This window comes from Vigna umbellata, chromosome 5 (assembly GCF_029865625.1).
Source record: "Vigna umbellata cultivar VRB3 chromosome 5, Vumbellata_1.0, whole genome shotgun sequence".
Classification (NCBI taxonomy): Eukaryota; Viridiplantae; Streptophyta; class Magnoliopsida; order Fabales; family Fabaceae; genus Vigna; species Vigna umbellata.
Genome location: NC_142169.1, coordinates 13,640,532 through 13,657,318, shown reverse-complemented (window position 1 = coordinate 13,657,318; position 16,787 = coordinate 13,640,532). Strand labels below are relative to the sequence as shown.

At 34.1% G+C, this 16,787-nt stretch overlaps 1 protein-coding gene across 1 annotated transcript; it reads left to right on the top strand.

Annotated features, from left to right (window-relative positions):
* Positions 1–13,621: 13,621 nt before the first annotated feature.
* On the top strand, positions 13,622–14,761 carry LOC124843812 (uncharacterized). The gene is made up of 2 exons (XM_047320635.2): positions 13,622–13,900; positions 14,213–14,761. Exons 1-2 carry the CDS (start codon positions 13,803–13,805, stop codon positions 14,487–14,489), a joined length of 375 nt encoding a protein of 124 aa, XP_047176591.1. The 5' UTR covers positions 13,622–13,802; the 3' UTR covers positions 14,490–14,761.
* The last annotated feature ends 2,026 nt before the right edge of the window (positions 14,762–16,787 follow it).

Genomic DNA, 16,787 nt, shown 5'->3' with positions numbered 1-16,787 from the left:
TATATCTTTTTGTTTTTGTTTCCAAAGGTTGTGTCACTCTCTTGATGTCTTTTGAATTGTTCCTTGTTATGCGTCTTGATTTTGCCCAGGAGTGCAAAAGACTAAGTGTGGTCTATTTTGATGAATCTTTATTTGGTACTATTCACTAAGCTTTCCATATCGAATCTTATTAGTTAATTGTATTTAACTCTCCATTATTGTCTCATTTTAACTATTTAGGCTTAATTTGATCAGTAATTCATATTTTTAATTAATTTGGATTACCTAAGTCTAATTATTCTCATTATTAATTGCAGGACAATTTTGGAAATATAATTAGGACTTTAAGAGGGCTACCACATCATTTAATTTCATTTGTAGTTTCTATTATCTCAATTTTGGACCAGATTTGACTTTTATGCCTATTTTTGACCAATTTTAGTAGAAGCCCATATGAAGGGCAAAACGGTAAATGTGGCTTTTAAAACCCCTAAATCATATTTTAGGAACTCTTTTCTTCTCTCCACTTTTAGTTTTTCTTAGGTTTTCCTAGCATTGGGACAATTTCCAACCCCCTCCCCCCCCCCCCACCCGCTTGGGGGCTTTTAGGTTTGCTTTTGTTTTTTTCCCTTTCTTTGTAATGAATCAATTTTGTTTTCAATTACAATTTCAATTTCGTTTTCAATTACAATTGCAATGGTAGAACTCCCTTTTTTGTTGCAATTGAGTCCTTTCAGTGTGCATCTCATTAAAATTCGTAGCCATATTTTCAATCAAATCATAGGCTTCCTCTGGGGTCTTGCACTTGATATTACCTCCAGCTGAGGCATCTAGCATCAATTTAGTTTGTGAGCTTAGACCTCCAAGGAATATAATGACTACTATAGGTTCATAAAAACCATGAGTGGGGATCTTTCTCAATAAGCCTTTAAATTGGTCCCATGCTTGACCTAGTGTTTCATCCATGCCCTGCCTGAAAGAAGAAATTTCCTACTGACCTTTGTTTACTTTTGATTGTGGAAAGTATTTGTTTAGAAACTTTGCAACCACGGCTTCCCCCTCAGTAAAGCTATTCTCCGGAAAAGAGTTCAACCACATCTTAGCGTTGCCTCCCAAAGAGAAAGGGAACAAGCTAAGTCTAATAGCTTCATCTGGCACACCATTGATCTTCACAGTGTTGCATATTTCATTGAATGTGGTCAGATGCTCATATGGATTTTCATGTGACAATCCATTAAATTGGTTACTCTTCACCAATTGAATCAACGCAAGCTTCATCTCCATATTTGCAGCATTAACCCTCGGCCTTACAATGCTATTAAAATGATGAGGGCCAATGACTGTTGCATAATCTGTCAGGATACGTCTACCATTCTGCTCTTCAGCCATATTTTCAGTTTCCTGGTCAGATCTTTGAGGTGAAGGTTGTAACAGAGTCTCAGGAGAAGGGAAAAGTTCTTTGGACGTCCTGTTTCTCCTTTTTCTTCTACTGTTATCAAGACATTCAAGAAGAGGTTCAGAAACTTTTGTGCTCCTAGTCCGAATTGCACCCTGCATACACTAGAGAACAAAACACTAGAGCACCCAATTAGCACAAACAGATAAAAAGATAAAAAGAAAAAAAGATAAAAAAGATAAAAATAAAAGATAAAGTCTAATCGGTTAAGAATCACACAAAAGTATATTTTAAACCACGAGTCCCCGGCAACGGCACCAAAAACTTGTTAAGATATCGGCAAGTGTACCGAATCGTATCAAGTAATAATAAATGGTAAGACCAAGTATCGTTTCCCAAAGGATTCACGGCACTAAACAGTTATGTGATTACCCAACTAATTAAGACTTTTGAAGAACAATTTAGTGGTTTTGAATGCAAATGATATAAAGATAAACATGAATGCAATTTTGACCAATTGAAAGATAAACACAAAAGTGAATGGATGATGTTGAAAATATGAGATGAATATGTTGTTGGGGTTTAGATTTCACCAATTTCCCTCTCATGCATGTATGAATTCATCTTCTTCATTAATGTTAATATCACATTCTAAATTACTTAAAACCTGATGTCTTGACGAAGAAAGTCTATCCTTAATTACTAGTTTCCAATGTCTTGTCTCCCTAGAAATTAATTTTGCATTACATACACACAGAAGCTTAAGATAACCCAAACTCATATCCCTATGTCTAGGCAATACTGCTTTTGGGAGCAATTCTCCAGATCTAGGTTTCCCCGTATGTGTCCATATCACGAAAACCAATAACCATGCCATGAATGAGTTAAACATAACAAGCATTGAGCAAAGAAGAATCAATTCAAATACATGAGAGTTCACAAGGTTACATCATCCCCCAACAACAAAGAATGTTTAGTTCCCCATCGTCATGGAGAAACTAGATGACCAATGGAATGAAAAAGATAGAAAAACCCTAAAAACTGAAGAGGAGAGCTTTCGCAACCACTTCTGCCTTCAGAGAGTTTGAGAAAATCTAAATTTGTGTCAATTCTGTCAAGAGATAGCCTCTCTAGGTTGAGTTAATCCTTAAATAGGGCTAAATTGGGCCATGGGCCAACATTGCCACCGCTCAATGCCCCTACTTAGGGCGCTCAGGCATGCTTGCAAGAAGAATGGCGCTCAGCGTCCAATGGAGGGCGTTTTGGCGTGAAACGTGGCAGGAAAGATGGCGCTCAGCGCCCCAAAAAGGACGCCCAGGCGTGAACGCGAAGCTCCAGTGCTGACGGTCATGAAAAGGGCGCCCAAGCGTGAGTGTGACCTTCTGCAACCTTCTCTTCTGGTGCTCTTTCTGTCCTTTATGAGTTCCAACTTCTTGACAACTTAACTCCTCTTCCAATTCATCCTAATTTCCTACAAAACCAAGGGGATTCAGTGATAAAATCTTCAAGTGTAACCTCAACTCTGTTATTTCCCAAAATAAACCAAAATCAAGAGAACAAACAAGTTTCTAAGTCAAAAAGGGATCATTTGATATCAAAATTTACTCTCAAATAATGGTGAAATCAACCGTTATCAACTATTGTGTTCGTGAAGTGACTATATCTGTGTATGCACAATATATATATATATATAGATATAGATATATATATAGATATATATATATAGATATATATAGATATATATATATATATATATAGATATAGATATATATATAGATATATATATATAGATATATATATATCTATATATATATATCTATATATATATATCTATATATATATCTATATCTATATATATATATATATATATATCTATATATATCTATATGTATTCAATTAAGTCTGTTAAGATTTGAAAACTGACTTATGCTTGTCATAACTACTATAACGGTCATATTTTTAAATGTGTTTGACTAAGCATTTAATGAAAATCGATTACATTAATTGAACATTCAATTATGTGCTTTGACTGTTGTAACTCTGTTACATGTGTTTAATGTAACTGATTACGTTATTGTTGTAATCGATTGATTTGCGTTAGAATTGACAAATACTATATATTGACGAATTGTCCGATTTTTTGTAGAACAATTGAGAATTACACTTTCATATCTGATTGATTTTCATTTTGAGAGAGTTTTACAGATTGATCAAAGGCTCCAAGAATCAAGAACGAGAAGTGGTTTACAGATCTTGAAGCATTCTTGAGAAGCATTCTGTTTGGTCAGGAGAAGAAGACTTGCAATCTTTGATTTATTGTTCCTTGTACGTGTGGTGTCAGGAAGAAGAGTGGTGTACTCTTGACTTTGAGAGGGGATATCTCAAAGGGGTAGCTGCGACAGGAACGAGGTAGTTCTCTGTTGGTAGGTTTTGTTGTTCTATATTTAATTGAGTTTTTGTGAGGTGTTTACATTTATGAGTTGCTCTGTAAAGTCGTAGTTGTAATACTCTAATCATTATAGTGAATTACTCTCCAATCTAAGGTTGATTGGGAGGGTAACTAGATGTACGCATTGAGGTCGAACCAGTATAAAAACTGAGTTTTATTTTCTTCTCCCTATCTCTTTACATTTATGCATTCATTCTGTTAGAGTCTTTACACGCATACTGGTTTCATTGCACACATTGCTTATGGCACAAGAAAGTTTTTCAAGAACCACACATTTTGCGAAAAAGATCAGAAAAGTGCTAGTTTTTATAAAACACCAATTCACCCCCTCCCCTCCCCCCCTCTTGGTGTTGAGAAACAAAGTCCAATAATTCTAATAATAGCTTGCAATTTCTTTCTAGCTTTGCAATTTCATTCCAGCTCAGTTGAATTTTGATTTTATTTGCGTTTTGATTCTGTTACGTTTTTCCTTGTTGTAATGCTTTTAATTTCCACTTTGTTTTGCTCTTTGAATTTTGTTTCAATGATAGCTTAAGTGTTCTTAGTTTGTCATTAGTTAAATTGCATCGTTTCCTTAAGATTTCTGGACCGTTTTGATGGTGTTATTGCCTTGCATGAACTTAGTTCGGTTTTGTGCTTGCAATTAGGTATACACTTAGTTGCCTAATTGGTGCTTGATTTTCGCCTAGTTAATTGGATTGTAGGTGCAGAATTGATTAGACTTGTGCAATGTGTTTGCTTAATTCACGTTTTTGAAGACCGGATAACCTTCGTTTAGTTGTTTAATTCGTGTTGGATTAGGGGTGAGAGTAGTGTTTAATTGTTGTTAATTTGTGATTGAAAGCGTTGTAATTAAGCTAGTGACGAATCGTTTTGAATTAGTAGTTTAATTCAGGTTTTAGTTGTTTCACTTCCATTCACAAAATTGTTCAAAAACCACCCTCCACCACGTGTTCGACCTATTGCCTGAACCAAAGTTTGGTCCTTGAGAGACGACCTAGGAGTCACTTCCTAGTTTATACTGCACTTTATTGCATATTAAATTGATCTGGGTACGACCTCAATCAGGTGTATTTTAAAGGTTTGACGTCAAATATTGGCTGCATCTGATGCAAAGACCATGCATATCCCTTTCGTTGATTCATTTTTCTACGCTCTCCTAGAGGTGTATTTTAAAGGTTTAACGTCGAATATGGTCCACATCTGATGCAAAGACCATGCATATCCCTTTGAATGATTCATTTTTTTTAAGTTCTTCTAGAGGTGTATTTTAAAGTTGGACGTCAAATTGCCTACCTTGTCGACGTCCAAAATCATATAGGATTTCTAAAAGAAATCCATTTTTTCAAAACATAGCATAAAAAATTAAAACAAAACAAGAACGAATACATTAAACGAAACATGGGAAAAAAATCAAAACAAAATCAAAATATTAAATGGAGAATGTTTGCTAAATTCATAAGTGTTAACATTTTTCATTGGTTTTCCATCGTACTATCATTGTTAACAAATAAATGTCTTCGCTTCGTGAAGGATTGATGGAAAATCAAAGGAAAAAGTTAACATGAATTTGGTGAATGGAGGTGTAGCGTTTTTCAAAGGTTGCAAAATACAAATCTATTAACTTTTTTCTATGGATTTTTATCATTCCTTCAAGCTTTTCACAATGACAAACAATCAACCACAAAGAAGCGCCTCGCTTTTGTGACCTTGAAGGAGCTAATAGAAACCCAAAGAAAAAATTTAACACAGGGAGTGATTACGAGAAATTTTATAAGTGGAGGTGTAGAGGTTATCCAAAGCTCTGAAACTATATTTAAAGAAAATGGAGGTGTCCCTTGACGTTGAGTGTGAGCTGTATTTGACGTCAGCTATGCATGGGGAAGGGCAGTGATATGTTTTAGTAGATGTTGTTGTTACCAATGAGGAGGGTAACATCGTATTTTGTAGGAGTTTGATGTCCATCATAGTAAAGACATTTTCTTTGGGATTCAAATGACTGTTTATTACTCACAGTGCAATGGTGTTTGACGTCGAACTTAGGTGTCATACGATGTGATCTATGCATGGGGAAGGGAAATGATGAGTCTTAGTGGTGTTTATGATTTTCTAATTCATTTAAACAGTTTGGTATAGAAAACCTTACTTATACTTCTTCGCTTCAGATGTTATAAAATGTTTCTTCATTAGATGCTATTGTTTTAAATAGCTTTTCATATAACAATATTTCATTTAATGCTCTTTGTTAAACTTTAAAACTTGAGTTTCTTAGACGATCTATTCTCTAGAGGATTTTGTCTTAACATGTATTGGTTCACTCCGCCCGAGCTACATCTAGTTCTACCTTAAGAACTCTTAAGGCATTCCCTTAATCTTATCAAATATTACAACGAGTGATGAATCCTTATTTTGTACTATTCACTTAGTTTTCTGCACCGAATCTTATTAGTGAATTGTATTTAACTCTCAATTATTGTATCATTTTCACTATTTGGGCTTAATTTGATCAATAATTCATATTTTTAATTAATTTGGATTATCTAAGTCTAATTATTCTCATTATTAATTGCAGGACAATTTTGGAATTATAATTAAGACTTCAAGAGGGTTGCCACATCATTTAATTTCTTTTGTAGTTTTTATTATCTCAATTTTGGACCAGATTTGACTTTTGGGCCTATTTTTTTATCAATTTTAGTAGAAGCCCATATGAAGGGCAAAACAGTAAATGTGGCTTTTAAAACCCGAAAATCAGATTTTAGGAACTCTCTTCTTCTCTCCACTTTTCATTTTTCTTAGGTTTTCCTAGCATTGGGACAATTTCCAACCCCTCCCCCCCGCACCCCGTTCTACCACATCATATAATTTCATTTGTAATTTTTATTATTTCAATTATGGACCATATTTGAGTTTTGGGATAGTTTTGGTCAATTTAGGAGAAGCGGGCATTTTCATATTTTTGGGGTTATTAAACCCTTGAATCATATTTCAACACTTCCCTTCTTCTCCATTTCCGTTTTCAAGCCCCACCCTACCCCCCTCCCTTGGGGGTTTTAGGTTCTTTCTTTCCTTTCCCTTTTTATGTTTTGAATTTTGTCTTTAATTCCAATTTCATTTTCGTTTTATACTCTTGCTTCAATTTACGTTTTATGTTTCTTGCATTTTATTTACCATTGCATTTTGTTTTGCCCCTTTCTGTTCCAGTTTGTGTTTTGTTCAATTCCATTTTCAATTCTATTTTCAATTCCGTTTACATGTCTAGTTTCGTTTGCAATTTAATTTCGTTATGTTGTTTGCATTTCATCCTGATGGTAGCTTGAATTTGTGTGGGTTGGTAATTGGGAATATTGCATTGCTTACTTGAGATTTGTTGAGTTGTGATTGATTCTGCTGTTTTACCTTTCATTGTATTAAATTTGTTTTGTGCTTGCAATTAGGTACACACTTAGTTGCCTAATTGGTGATTAATCTTTGCTTAATTACTTAATATGTGTAGTACATAATCAATAGAATAGGTGTGTTGTATTCTCTTAGTTTACAATTTTGAAGACTGGATTAACCTTCGCTTAGTTGGTTAATTCGTGTTGGATTAGAGGTAATGGAGCGTTAATTTGTTGTTAATAAAGGATAGGAAGCATTGCAATTGAACCAAATGTCAATATGTTGTTAAATCTATGTTTAAATTGTGTGTTAATCAGTTCATTTCATTTCACTAAACCACCTTCAAAACCTCCCACCATGTGTTTGACCTATTGTCTGAACCACATTTGGTCCTTGAGAGACGACCTAGGAGTCACTTTCTAGAATTATAATGCACTTAATTGCATATTAATTTGATTCAATCTTGACTAGCCCGAGTATTATAAACAACTCCTAGTTCCCCTGGTCAACATCACTAGTTTGAGTATTACAAACTACACCTAGTTCCCTTAGTCAACACGACTAGTTCGAGTATTATAAATCATTCCTAGTTCCGTTAGTCAACATGACTAGTCCAAATATTATAAACCACTCCTAGTTCCTCTTTTCAATCCTAACTAGTCCAAGTTTTCCCACGACATCTCTGAATATTATAAACCACTCCCAGTTCCCTAGTTTGAATATTATGACCATTAAACACTTTAGCCTTTGAAAAAGCATCTCTTGTTTACATCATCTGATGAATATACATGTTATGTGTTTTACCAAACAATGCATTTATTAATGAAATGACAAATGATAAAATGTCTTGAACACGCTACACGACTTAATTCTTATCAACTTTCAAAACATTTAATGCATGTACCAAAGAGTACTTATACGCTTGTACCCTTTATTTCTTGATATCATGGAGATCAATAAAGTACAAAGATATAATTAGAATCACAAAATACAAGAAAAATATGTTGTAAGAAAAGAAGAACATTATGAGAATGTTTCCTTGATGTCATCTATCCTGTCACATCATACAAGCTCAAGTTTCGCTTAAGGCTTTGAGAAAAAGCTACAAATCCTACAAAGAACATTAAAGTCAGACTTCACATCTAAAGGCTACACAGTCTTCAAAAGTCAACTTCTTGGTCTAATGGTCATCTTTCAAGAGAATATATATATATATATATATATATATATATATATATATATATATATATATATATATATTTCAAAGTATTGTTTAACATCTTTCTTTAGATAATACGTTTCATAAGACTTTTGCTTAGACAAAAACATTGCTTGAGTCACAAAGAGATGCTTCTCTTAGTAAGACGCTTTTTGTTTTGAGTTAATCTTTTAGACATTCAGACATTGTTACATGTATTGTTTCTTAGATGATATATTTAAAAAACATTTTCTTTCATTAGACGTTTTTTTCTTTATAAGCAATATTTCAGGGAGCTTTATTTGATAAGTTTAAAAACTTGAGTCTGATTTTGTCTCGATAGATATTACAATTGAAAAAAAAATTCAACAACAAACAAGTTCAAAACAGATTCTATATAGAGACTTAAGGGAAGCAAAAAAGAGGACATCAACAACTCTCACTTTGTACAGTTGCCATCAACCATATCTTTCACTTTCTTTCCACTCTTTTTCACATTTTCTTTCATTCATGATGTATACCACCCCATCAAAGAAGGTTAAGCTTCTCAAATTGATTCTTCTGTAATTTCGTTATGGATTATATTAAAATAATTTTTTTGTTCTTTCGTTATTGTTGTGGTTTTCATTTATCTATATTTTTTTATTCCGAATCAAATAGAAAATAATGATTTTTTCATTGTTGCTATTAGCAAAGTGTTTTAATCTATATGCATATTGATCACATAAGTTTAAAGATTTTTAAATTTAATTGAGTTTATACTTTAATTTAATTTAGAAACTTTCATGTCATTAAATGAACTTTTTGAGACTTTACTTTGATTAAAGGTAATCAATTTAATTAAAATTAGTCAAAACTTTACTTTGACTAATTAACTTTTTACTTGGTGAGGACACAAAGGAATAAACATGATTAGGCATAATAAAATTTGATTAAAATTATACTTTGATTGAATTTACTGTGGATAATTTAAATATTCTTACTTTTAATTGAGATTGATATTTGGTTAAAAGTGATAACCGATGATTAATCTATTTGTAAAGAGCAATGAAATCGACCTGTTTCAATATTATTGTTTTAATTCTCTTATATTAATGTGTTGTTTTTATCAAATTTATATTTTATTATTGCTTGAACTGTGTTTTACTAACTTTTTTTATATAGGTTTTGATAAATTTAATTTATTAAGAATTAATTCCATATTTATTGAAAAAAAAATTGAATTTTTTTCTATCTAATTTTTTAACTACTAACTTTACGTTATTGAATTTTTTAAACTAATTAGTATTTTTTTGGTTTAAACCCTCCCTTGGTCCTCAAGTTTATATGAAAATCTCAGTTGGGTCCTCAAGTTTTTTTCTGTCTCAATTGGGTCATATTTTTTGTAAAAGTGAGCACATTGTACCATAACCGTTAAGTGGTGTGAGACGGTGTTAAATTGGTGTGAGCTGGATTTTTTCATTTACTGACGTGGCATTGTGCACTAAAATTGAAAGGCCACGTGGTGCCAGATCTTCTCCTCCCTCCCCCTCTGCTTCCTTCCATCGGCGCCACCCAGCTGCTAACACTTTCTATGTTCGCGGGGCATCTGGTTTCCCTGTTGATTTGAAGACCATAGAATCCACTAGGCAAACAATAGGAAACACAATCCTTAAAGTAAAGGGTAGCCCTTCAGAGATCAAATCTGTTCCTCAGGATTCTCCCTCCAGATCCCTGTTTAGTGGTCTTTTCAAGTCCAGATCTTTTGTATTAATCTGTGAAAAGCAACCTAATAAACCATGGTGTTCCAGAATGGTCCGAATGGAAAACATATTTGCGTCACTGATTATCCTCAAGTCGCACCTGCAAATTCAAATATCACAGCGTTATATTAAAGCAAAGCCAAAATTAACGATGAAAAACAGAGAAGAGGATTAAATTACCCAAGAGCGTGTGCAGATTTGATGGCTGAAACAATGTTGGGATGCAAGGGGGTTCTTTTAAGGCACTCTGCAATGTGATCGACAGTGATTCCGTTCGAGTGGAGCTCCTCCATCCATGACCCTATCCTGAGTCAATTTTCAAACGCGAAAATGAGCATGGAGGATTTCAATTGCAGGATTCATGCACGAGTATCAGAGAAAAATGGTACTGTTACTGTACCATGAGAGAGGTCCAAGGCATGGTTTGCCTAAGTTGGTTGAATAGGTGGGTGAGACCCAACTCCGTGATGATCCATCTGTCACTGTCATGGTCGATTATGGTTCGATCGAAGTCGAAAACCACCGCCACGCTTCCGCCCATTTTAGCCCTTCTCAATCTACCACTGATTGAAAAAATTGATAAGCAAGGGAATGGTTCTGCTAGAGTGCAAGGTGATAGTATTGAAAGAAAGAGGGAGAAAATGGAATATGCTGTTGCTCCACATCCGGGGATTGGTAGTGTTCCCAAAGCCATGGAAGTTGAACAGGTTGCAGCTGGGTGGCGCCGATGGAAGGAAGCAGAGGGGGAGGGAGGAGAAGATCTGGCACCACGTGGCCTTTCAATTTTAGTGCACAATGCCACGTCAGTAAATGAAAAAATCCAGCTCACACCAATTTAACGCCGTCTCACATCACTTAACGGTTATGGTACAATGTGCTCACTTTTACAAAAAATATGACCCAATTGAGACAGAAAAAAACTTGAGGACCCAACTGAGATTTTCATACAAACTTGAGGACCAAGGGAGGGTTTAAACCTATTTTTTTTATATAGATCGATGATAACTTATCACATATCTCAAAATAGGATAATGATGTGAATCTTAAAGGACAAGGTTCAAATGTTCTTCCTCACTGAAGTAGAAAAAATGTACTATCAATTAACTGGGTTTTCCGCTAAAGAAGAAAAAAAATATACTGAATACCTTGTTTGAAGTCCCTAACTTTGACAAAAACAATACCAAACACAAAGTCTACGAAATACGAAACACAGTCTAAACGATACGTAGAATTTTATCAAAGTTTTATCCATTATGAAAATAGTTTGTGTTTGCAAATTATCCTTCTCACGAGGAGCTGGAGCTACTGACTCGGATTGAATTTGCCTTCCAAGGATTCGCAGGTAATTGTCAGTTGTTGGGGATATGCGGATTTGATTGTCCCCATTCACATCCAAGTAGTTGGAGAGAACCTTTTTTTTTCTATCTCTGTCACTGATTACAAGACACATAAAATCCCTTTTATTTTGTTCAATCATAATTATATATATATATATAATTGTTCATGCGAAATATTATTAGATCCACACCAGATTACACGTCTCATGTTTTGGTTGATTAGTTTTAGCTTATGGACTATAATTAATCGATTGAACCAAAGACGTATACCAGAATTGAGTATATTGGAAGGTAATAAAATGAAATACACAGTCAAGTAAATTTAAAAAATATATTTTTAAAACCATAATAGTTAGTATTTCCATATCATGAAATTTTCTTTTTGGTTGCTAAGGAAGTCTACCCAATGTTGGAGCGAAGAAGAAACGTTAAAGTAAAGATAAACTGCCATAATGAGTTTGGGGAAACATTGAGATGTAACATACGAGCAAAAACAACGAGTTAAGCATCATATCAATGTATTCAATTTTTTTTACTTGTAAAACATGCATAGTATGTTGTTAAAAGGAAGAAAAAAGGGCAAAACAAAAAAGATCTTTTTACTAGACTCGATCTTTTTAAATCACAAAAAATGGATCTCTTCATAAGAACAATAATTCAAGCATTACCTATTGAATAAACGTTTAGGGATATTTGAATATTAAGATGATCTTAAACACTAAACAAAATACTAAACGAATTTAATAAAAAAAAGTATACACTATACTACATTAATTTTCGCAAATCATTTCTACAAGCAATTTTATTTGATTAACCAATGATTTCGTTCTGCAACCTAAGACCACCTCTTATAAACTTTAGTTATCATGGGCTCATCATTTCACAATTATTTATCTATATATTTTAAAATTCATAAAATATCAATAATTTTTTCAATACTGCAGGCTCTTCTTTTCTTCTTCTACCTTATTTTCAGTCTCTTTGTTTTAACATCATTAAAAAAGTACCCGCGTTAAAAAATTATTGCCCTCAATTTCTTAAGTTTATTTTCAACTCCTACGTAAGCTACTTTATTTTAAATTACTAATGACAACTATAATTTTAAATGATTTTTATATATATGTATTTTCTAAATTTTAATTATTCCTAAGTTAAATATACCCATGGTACGTAGAATTTTTGTCATTTTATAATACTAATAAAACAATTTTTTAAATAATAATAATTATTATTGATTGAGCCTAGTAATTATACTATTGATATAGAATGACATGCTTTTGCGATATTATGTATAATCTCGAAGATGAACTATTTTTAATAAAATATCTCCTTTTGAAGACAACGTTGTATCTCACTAAAATAAAAAGCCGTGTTTAAGAGATTAATAACAAAGATAATGACGTGTTTATTTGTTGAACATGTTAAATAGAAAAGTGTGAGTAAAATATAATTGCGCAGAATGAAGTATACGTGTTAACTCTAGCGTGGTATGATTATTACTAATAATAGGGTTGTTTTGGCTTGCGTTGTTAGTTATCTAAATGGTGATTTGTGCAGGAGTGAAATGGTCATGACATGGCTACAGTCTCTGAGGACTAACTTACAAATTTTATAAGGCAATTCCAAAATCCACAAACCGGACAAAAGCTGATGAAAAGGGAAAGAGATAAATACATATAAAAGATAGGTAAGAAATGATAATCAAACAACCTCAGCCATGGGTCATAACTGTCTTTTCCCTCACTTTCTCTCTCTCTTTCCCTGCCTGCCCTAACTGAAAATGACTGCGAGCAACCTGTGGTCTACCTGTGAATGAATATATATGTGGCTATTTTATTGAATTTTTTCTTTATCAATATTTTTCTGCACTTTTTATCTTATTTTATTTCTTTCTGTTTCTCTCTTTAGGTTATAATAATTATAAAATTTATGCTTCAATTTATTATCAGTATCATCCAAATTCGAATCTTTTGGCAATTGATTAAGAAATTGAAATCGATATCACTTGTGCGAGAATAAATATAATTTTTTAATTAATTAAATAAATGAAAAATGGCTTATACATCAGTTTCACACACCGACTCGACATGCGAACCGGTAATCTTTCTCTATATAAATTGTAAACTCTTCGTATCCCTAATTCTCTCTCTACCCTCTTCTTCTTCTTCAACTTGGAGTTTCTCTCTCCTCGTAGTGATCATATTCTCTCTTTTTCTCTGTGTTCGTGTGCTCTTTGGCTTTCTGGGTGCGTTTTCTCTCTCCTTTCTCCCCTCTAAATTCTCTTTTTCTCTTCTTTCAATCTTCGGGCACGCCGAAAACAATGGTGGATCTTCCAACGGTTTGCTGCATGTGCGGCGACGTGGGTTTCCCTGACAAGCTTTTTCGCTGCAACAAATGCCGTAATCGCTTCCAGCACTCGTATGCTCCTTTTCTTCTTCTAAATCATCTCATTCCCTTCCTCTTCTTCTTCTTCTTCTTCTTCTTCTTCTTCTTCTTCTTCTTCAGCACGTGCTCACTAAATCACACACATCATCTACTCATAATCATCTTTAATTCAGAACCTCTTTTATCTTCACAACCATCATACACGAACCACGATCGTGGTCCTACTCTTGCCAGCTTTTATCTTCATCGTTATTTTCATATGGAATATGTTTGGTATTTGATTTTTATTTTATCTTTGTGCTTTTCACTTTTACGGATTGAAGTTTAATCAGTCTAGTCTTTCAGGTATTGTAGCAACTACTACGGCGAATTACCTGAGATAGAACTGTGCGATTGGTGCCAGAGCGAAGAGAAGAACTTGAGACATATTGGGTCAAATTCGAAGAAACCGGTGACTGGAAACGAGGCCGGAGCCACCCACCGTTCGGAATATTCCGGCGAGAAAATGATCAAACAGCATGATCATCGTGAAGAGAGTGGTTCTGAGAAGGGGAAGAGTCCCACACCGTCGCCACGACCCGGCACACGCAGGTACAAGCTTCTCAAGGATGTAATGTGTTAAGAGAGGGAAAGGAAACAAAGCTAGAGTCACATCCAAACCAAGAGGAAGAAGAAAAAACAAGACAATATAATAGGTGACTTTTGTGTCTTTTAAAGATGTTTTTGTGTTAATAGCGTGTAGTAGCTTTGCAAAGAGTGTGTTTCTTGAGTGTTTTTCTCTACTATGATCCTTTCGTCTTGATGAGTGGCTTTTGAAGCAAGTTGTGAATAAAACAATGCTACTTTAGTATCTAGTATATAGTCCCGTAATCTATGGCATAATTAATTAGTTTACGGCTCTTCTCTCCACTTCTTATCTATTATAATCTTTGTGTTTTAAACTGTTTATAATATGTAATTAAGCATAAAGTATATTCACGAATAGCATCAGCAAAAATAATCATGCTGATTTTTCTTACGTTTCTTTTTCTAAAAAAGACTACCGAGGATAATGCATGGTACACATGAAGTAGGTTTCGTGCATGAGATTGGTTACTGAAGTGATTCAAAAATAATATTTTAATGGAATCCAACTTCGAGACGCAAAGGTTAATTCAATAGACGCATATATAAATATATATAAAAGCTAAAGCTATAAAACACTATTGTATGACTAGAAATTCATGTTTTAGTCCATAAGAAATATTACTCAAGTGAAATTCAGCTTTTAACTGAGTTCTTTCTTTTCATGGTTTGCTTGGTTAACTTAAGGCTCTTGAGATGAATTGAATGCATTGGTTTCCTTTTGGGCGAAGATTTCATAGTACCAGAAAGCCTGCCATAACTTTTTCAGATTCATTGATAGCCTTTAATTGCTAGGCCCTCTCTATTATTGTCCATGTCAAAGAAAATGAAGGTTCTTGATGTAAAAGAAGTGAAGGATTTTCACCACGTAAGTTAGATAGTATGGGTACCCAATACCAATTTTTTCTCCTTTTTCTCTATTTATTTTCTTTCATAAAACACGCCCTCAGCTTTCTGCAATCTTAATGGCCATGTTTACCAGAGATCAAAGTCTACGCAAGAGTTTTCCTTGGAGGTCTTTTCTTGTGTTGTTAGTTTTCTAGTATTAAGTTGTTGGTGGAAAAAGAGTGTTCACAGTGATTAGACGAAGTAGAGTTTCCAGTTGCGGTGGTTGTTTGTAGACCATACATTTATGTCTTGAAAATGTGTTGATATTTTTGTAGCAAAAGTTTGTACAGTGTTGACCCGTAGTTTGTGAAATATCTCTAAAGTACACAAACTGATAAGGCCTCTCTCCCTGTGCCTGTTCTGCCCATTTATTAGAAACCAACAAATACTTTCTTGTTGGGCCTTTGAAGAGACAATAAATTCATCGTTACTCTGCACCAAATTCCTCTTTTTCCCTTCCCTTCTCTAAAGTTTCACCTACAAAATTCACTCTCTCTCTCTCTCTCTTCCATATCTTTGTCTGACCCTCATGTTAGTCCAATTCCTATACGCTTGGGACCTTGTGAAGTGACAACAAAGAGATGAACTTTATGTGTGCCACTGTGCCAGTAACAAAGAGCAACTCTTTCTACAGTGCCTACTCAAAGACAGTGATTAGTGAATTTGAGATACTGCATATTTTCATAAGCATGATGATGATCTTGTTTTGTTCCTTCATGTTCTTGTCATGTGTTTAAGTTTGATATGTGAGGCTCGGTAGAATAAACACATGATGACCCCAGTAGCGGTCTCCTTCATCTGTTCACACTTTCCTTTCTCTCTAATCCATCATCAATATGAGTCACGTGCTTGCTTGGTTCCCCTCCATCCCCTCTACCTTTCCTTGTCCAACTTACAAGCAACTTTCCAAATGTAGGATCTAACACATATTTATACATGCAATAATGCTCATTCCACATGCAATTTCTCAGTCAATTCCCGTTCTTCAATGCAATCATTTAAATCAATACCAACCGCACATTTCCATTGCAAACTATTCAAGCTACCTTGCTGCTACCCACATAATATTTTTATCCCATCTCTTCAACCAAAACATACAATGCAAGAAGCCAGGTAGAGCGTACAATCTTTAATTAACTAAACTAGATCATTTCAAGGTTCTCTTTTTATTTTATTTTACTGTTTTTGCTGCTGGTGTGATTCAACATAAATACTGATATATGTTGCTCTGAGATTAGATCGTATAGGATCCATGCTTTAGCCTTACCCCTATAGTGATACTTAGTGCAAAGAATGTGACTTTTAAGTTGCACGACATAAAACTCGGTTGGACAAAAAACTTAAATGTGGCTTTTAAGTGATAACTAATATTGTTAGTGGGAATATTAGGTCCTTTTTCATCAATTAG

Bases quoted from the DNA above. Each gene is read 5' to 3' on its own strand.
- LOC124843812 (XM_047320635.2), top strand. From the start codon at position 13,803: ATGGTGGATCTTCCAACGGTTTGCTGCATGTGCGGCGACGTGGGTTTC. The intron at 13,901-14,212 runs GTATGCTCCTTT...CTAGTCTTTCAG, and splicing joins CGTAATCGCTTCCAGCACTC to GTATTGTAGCAACTACTACG.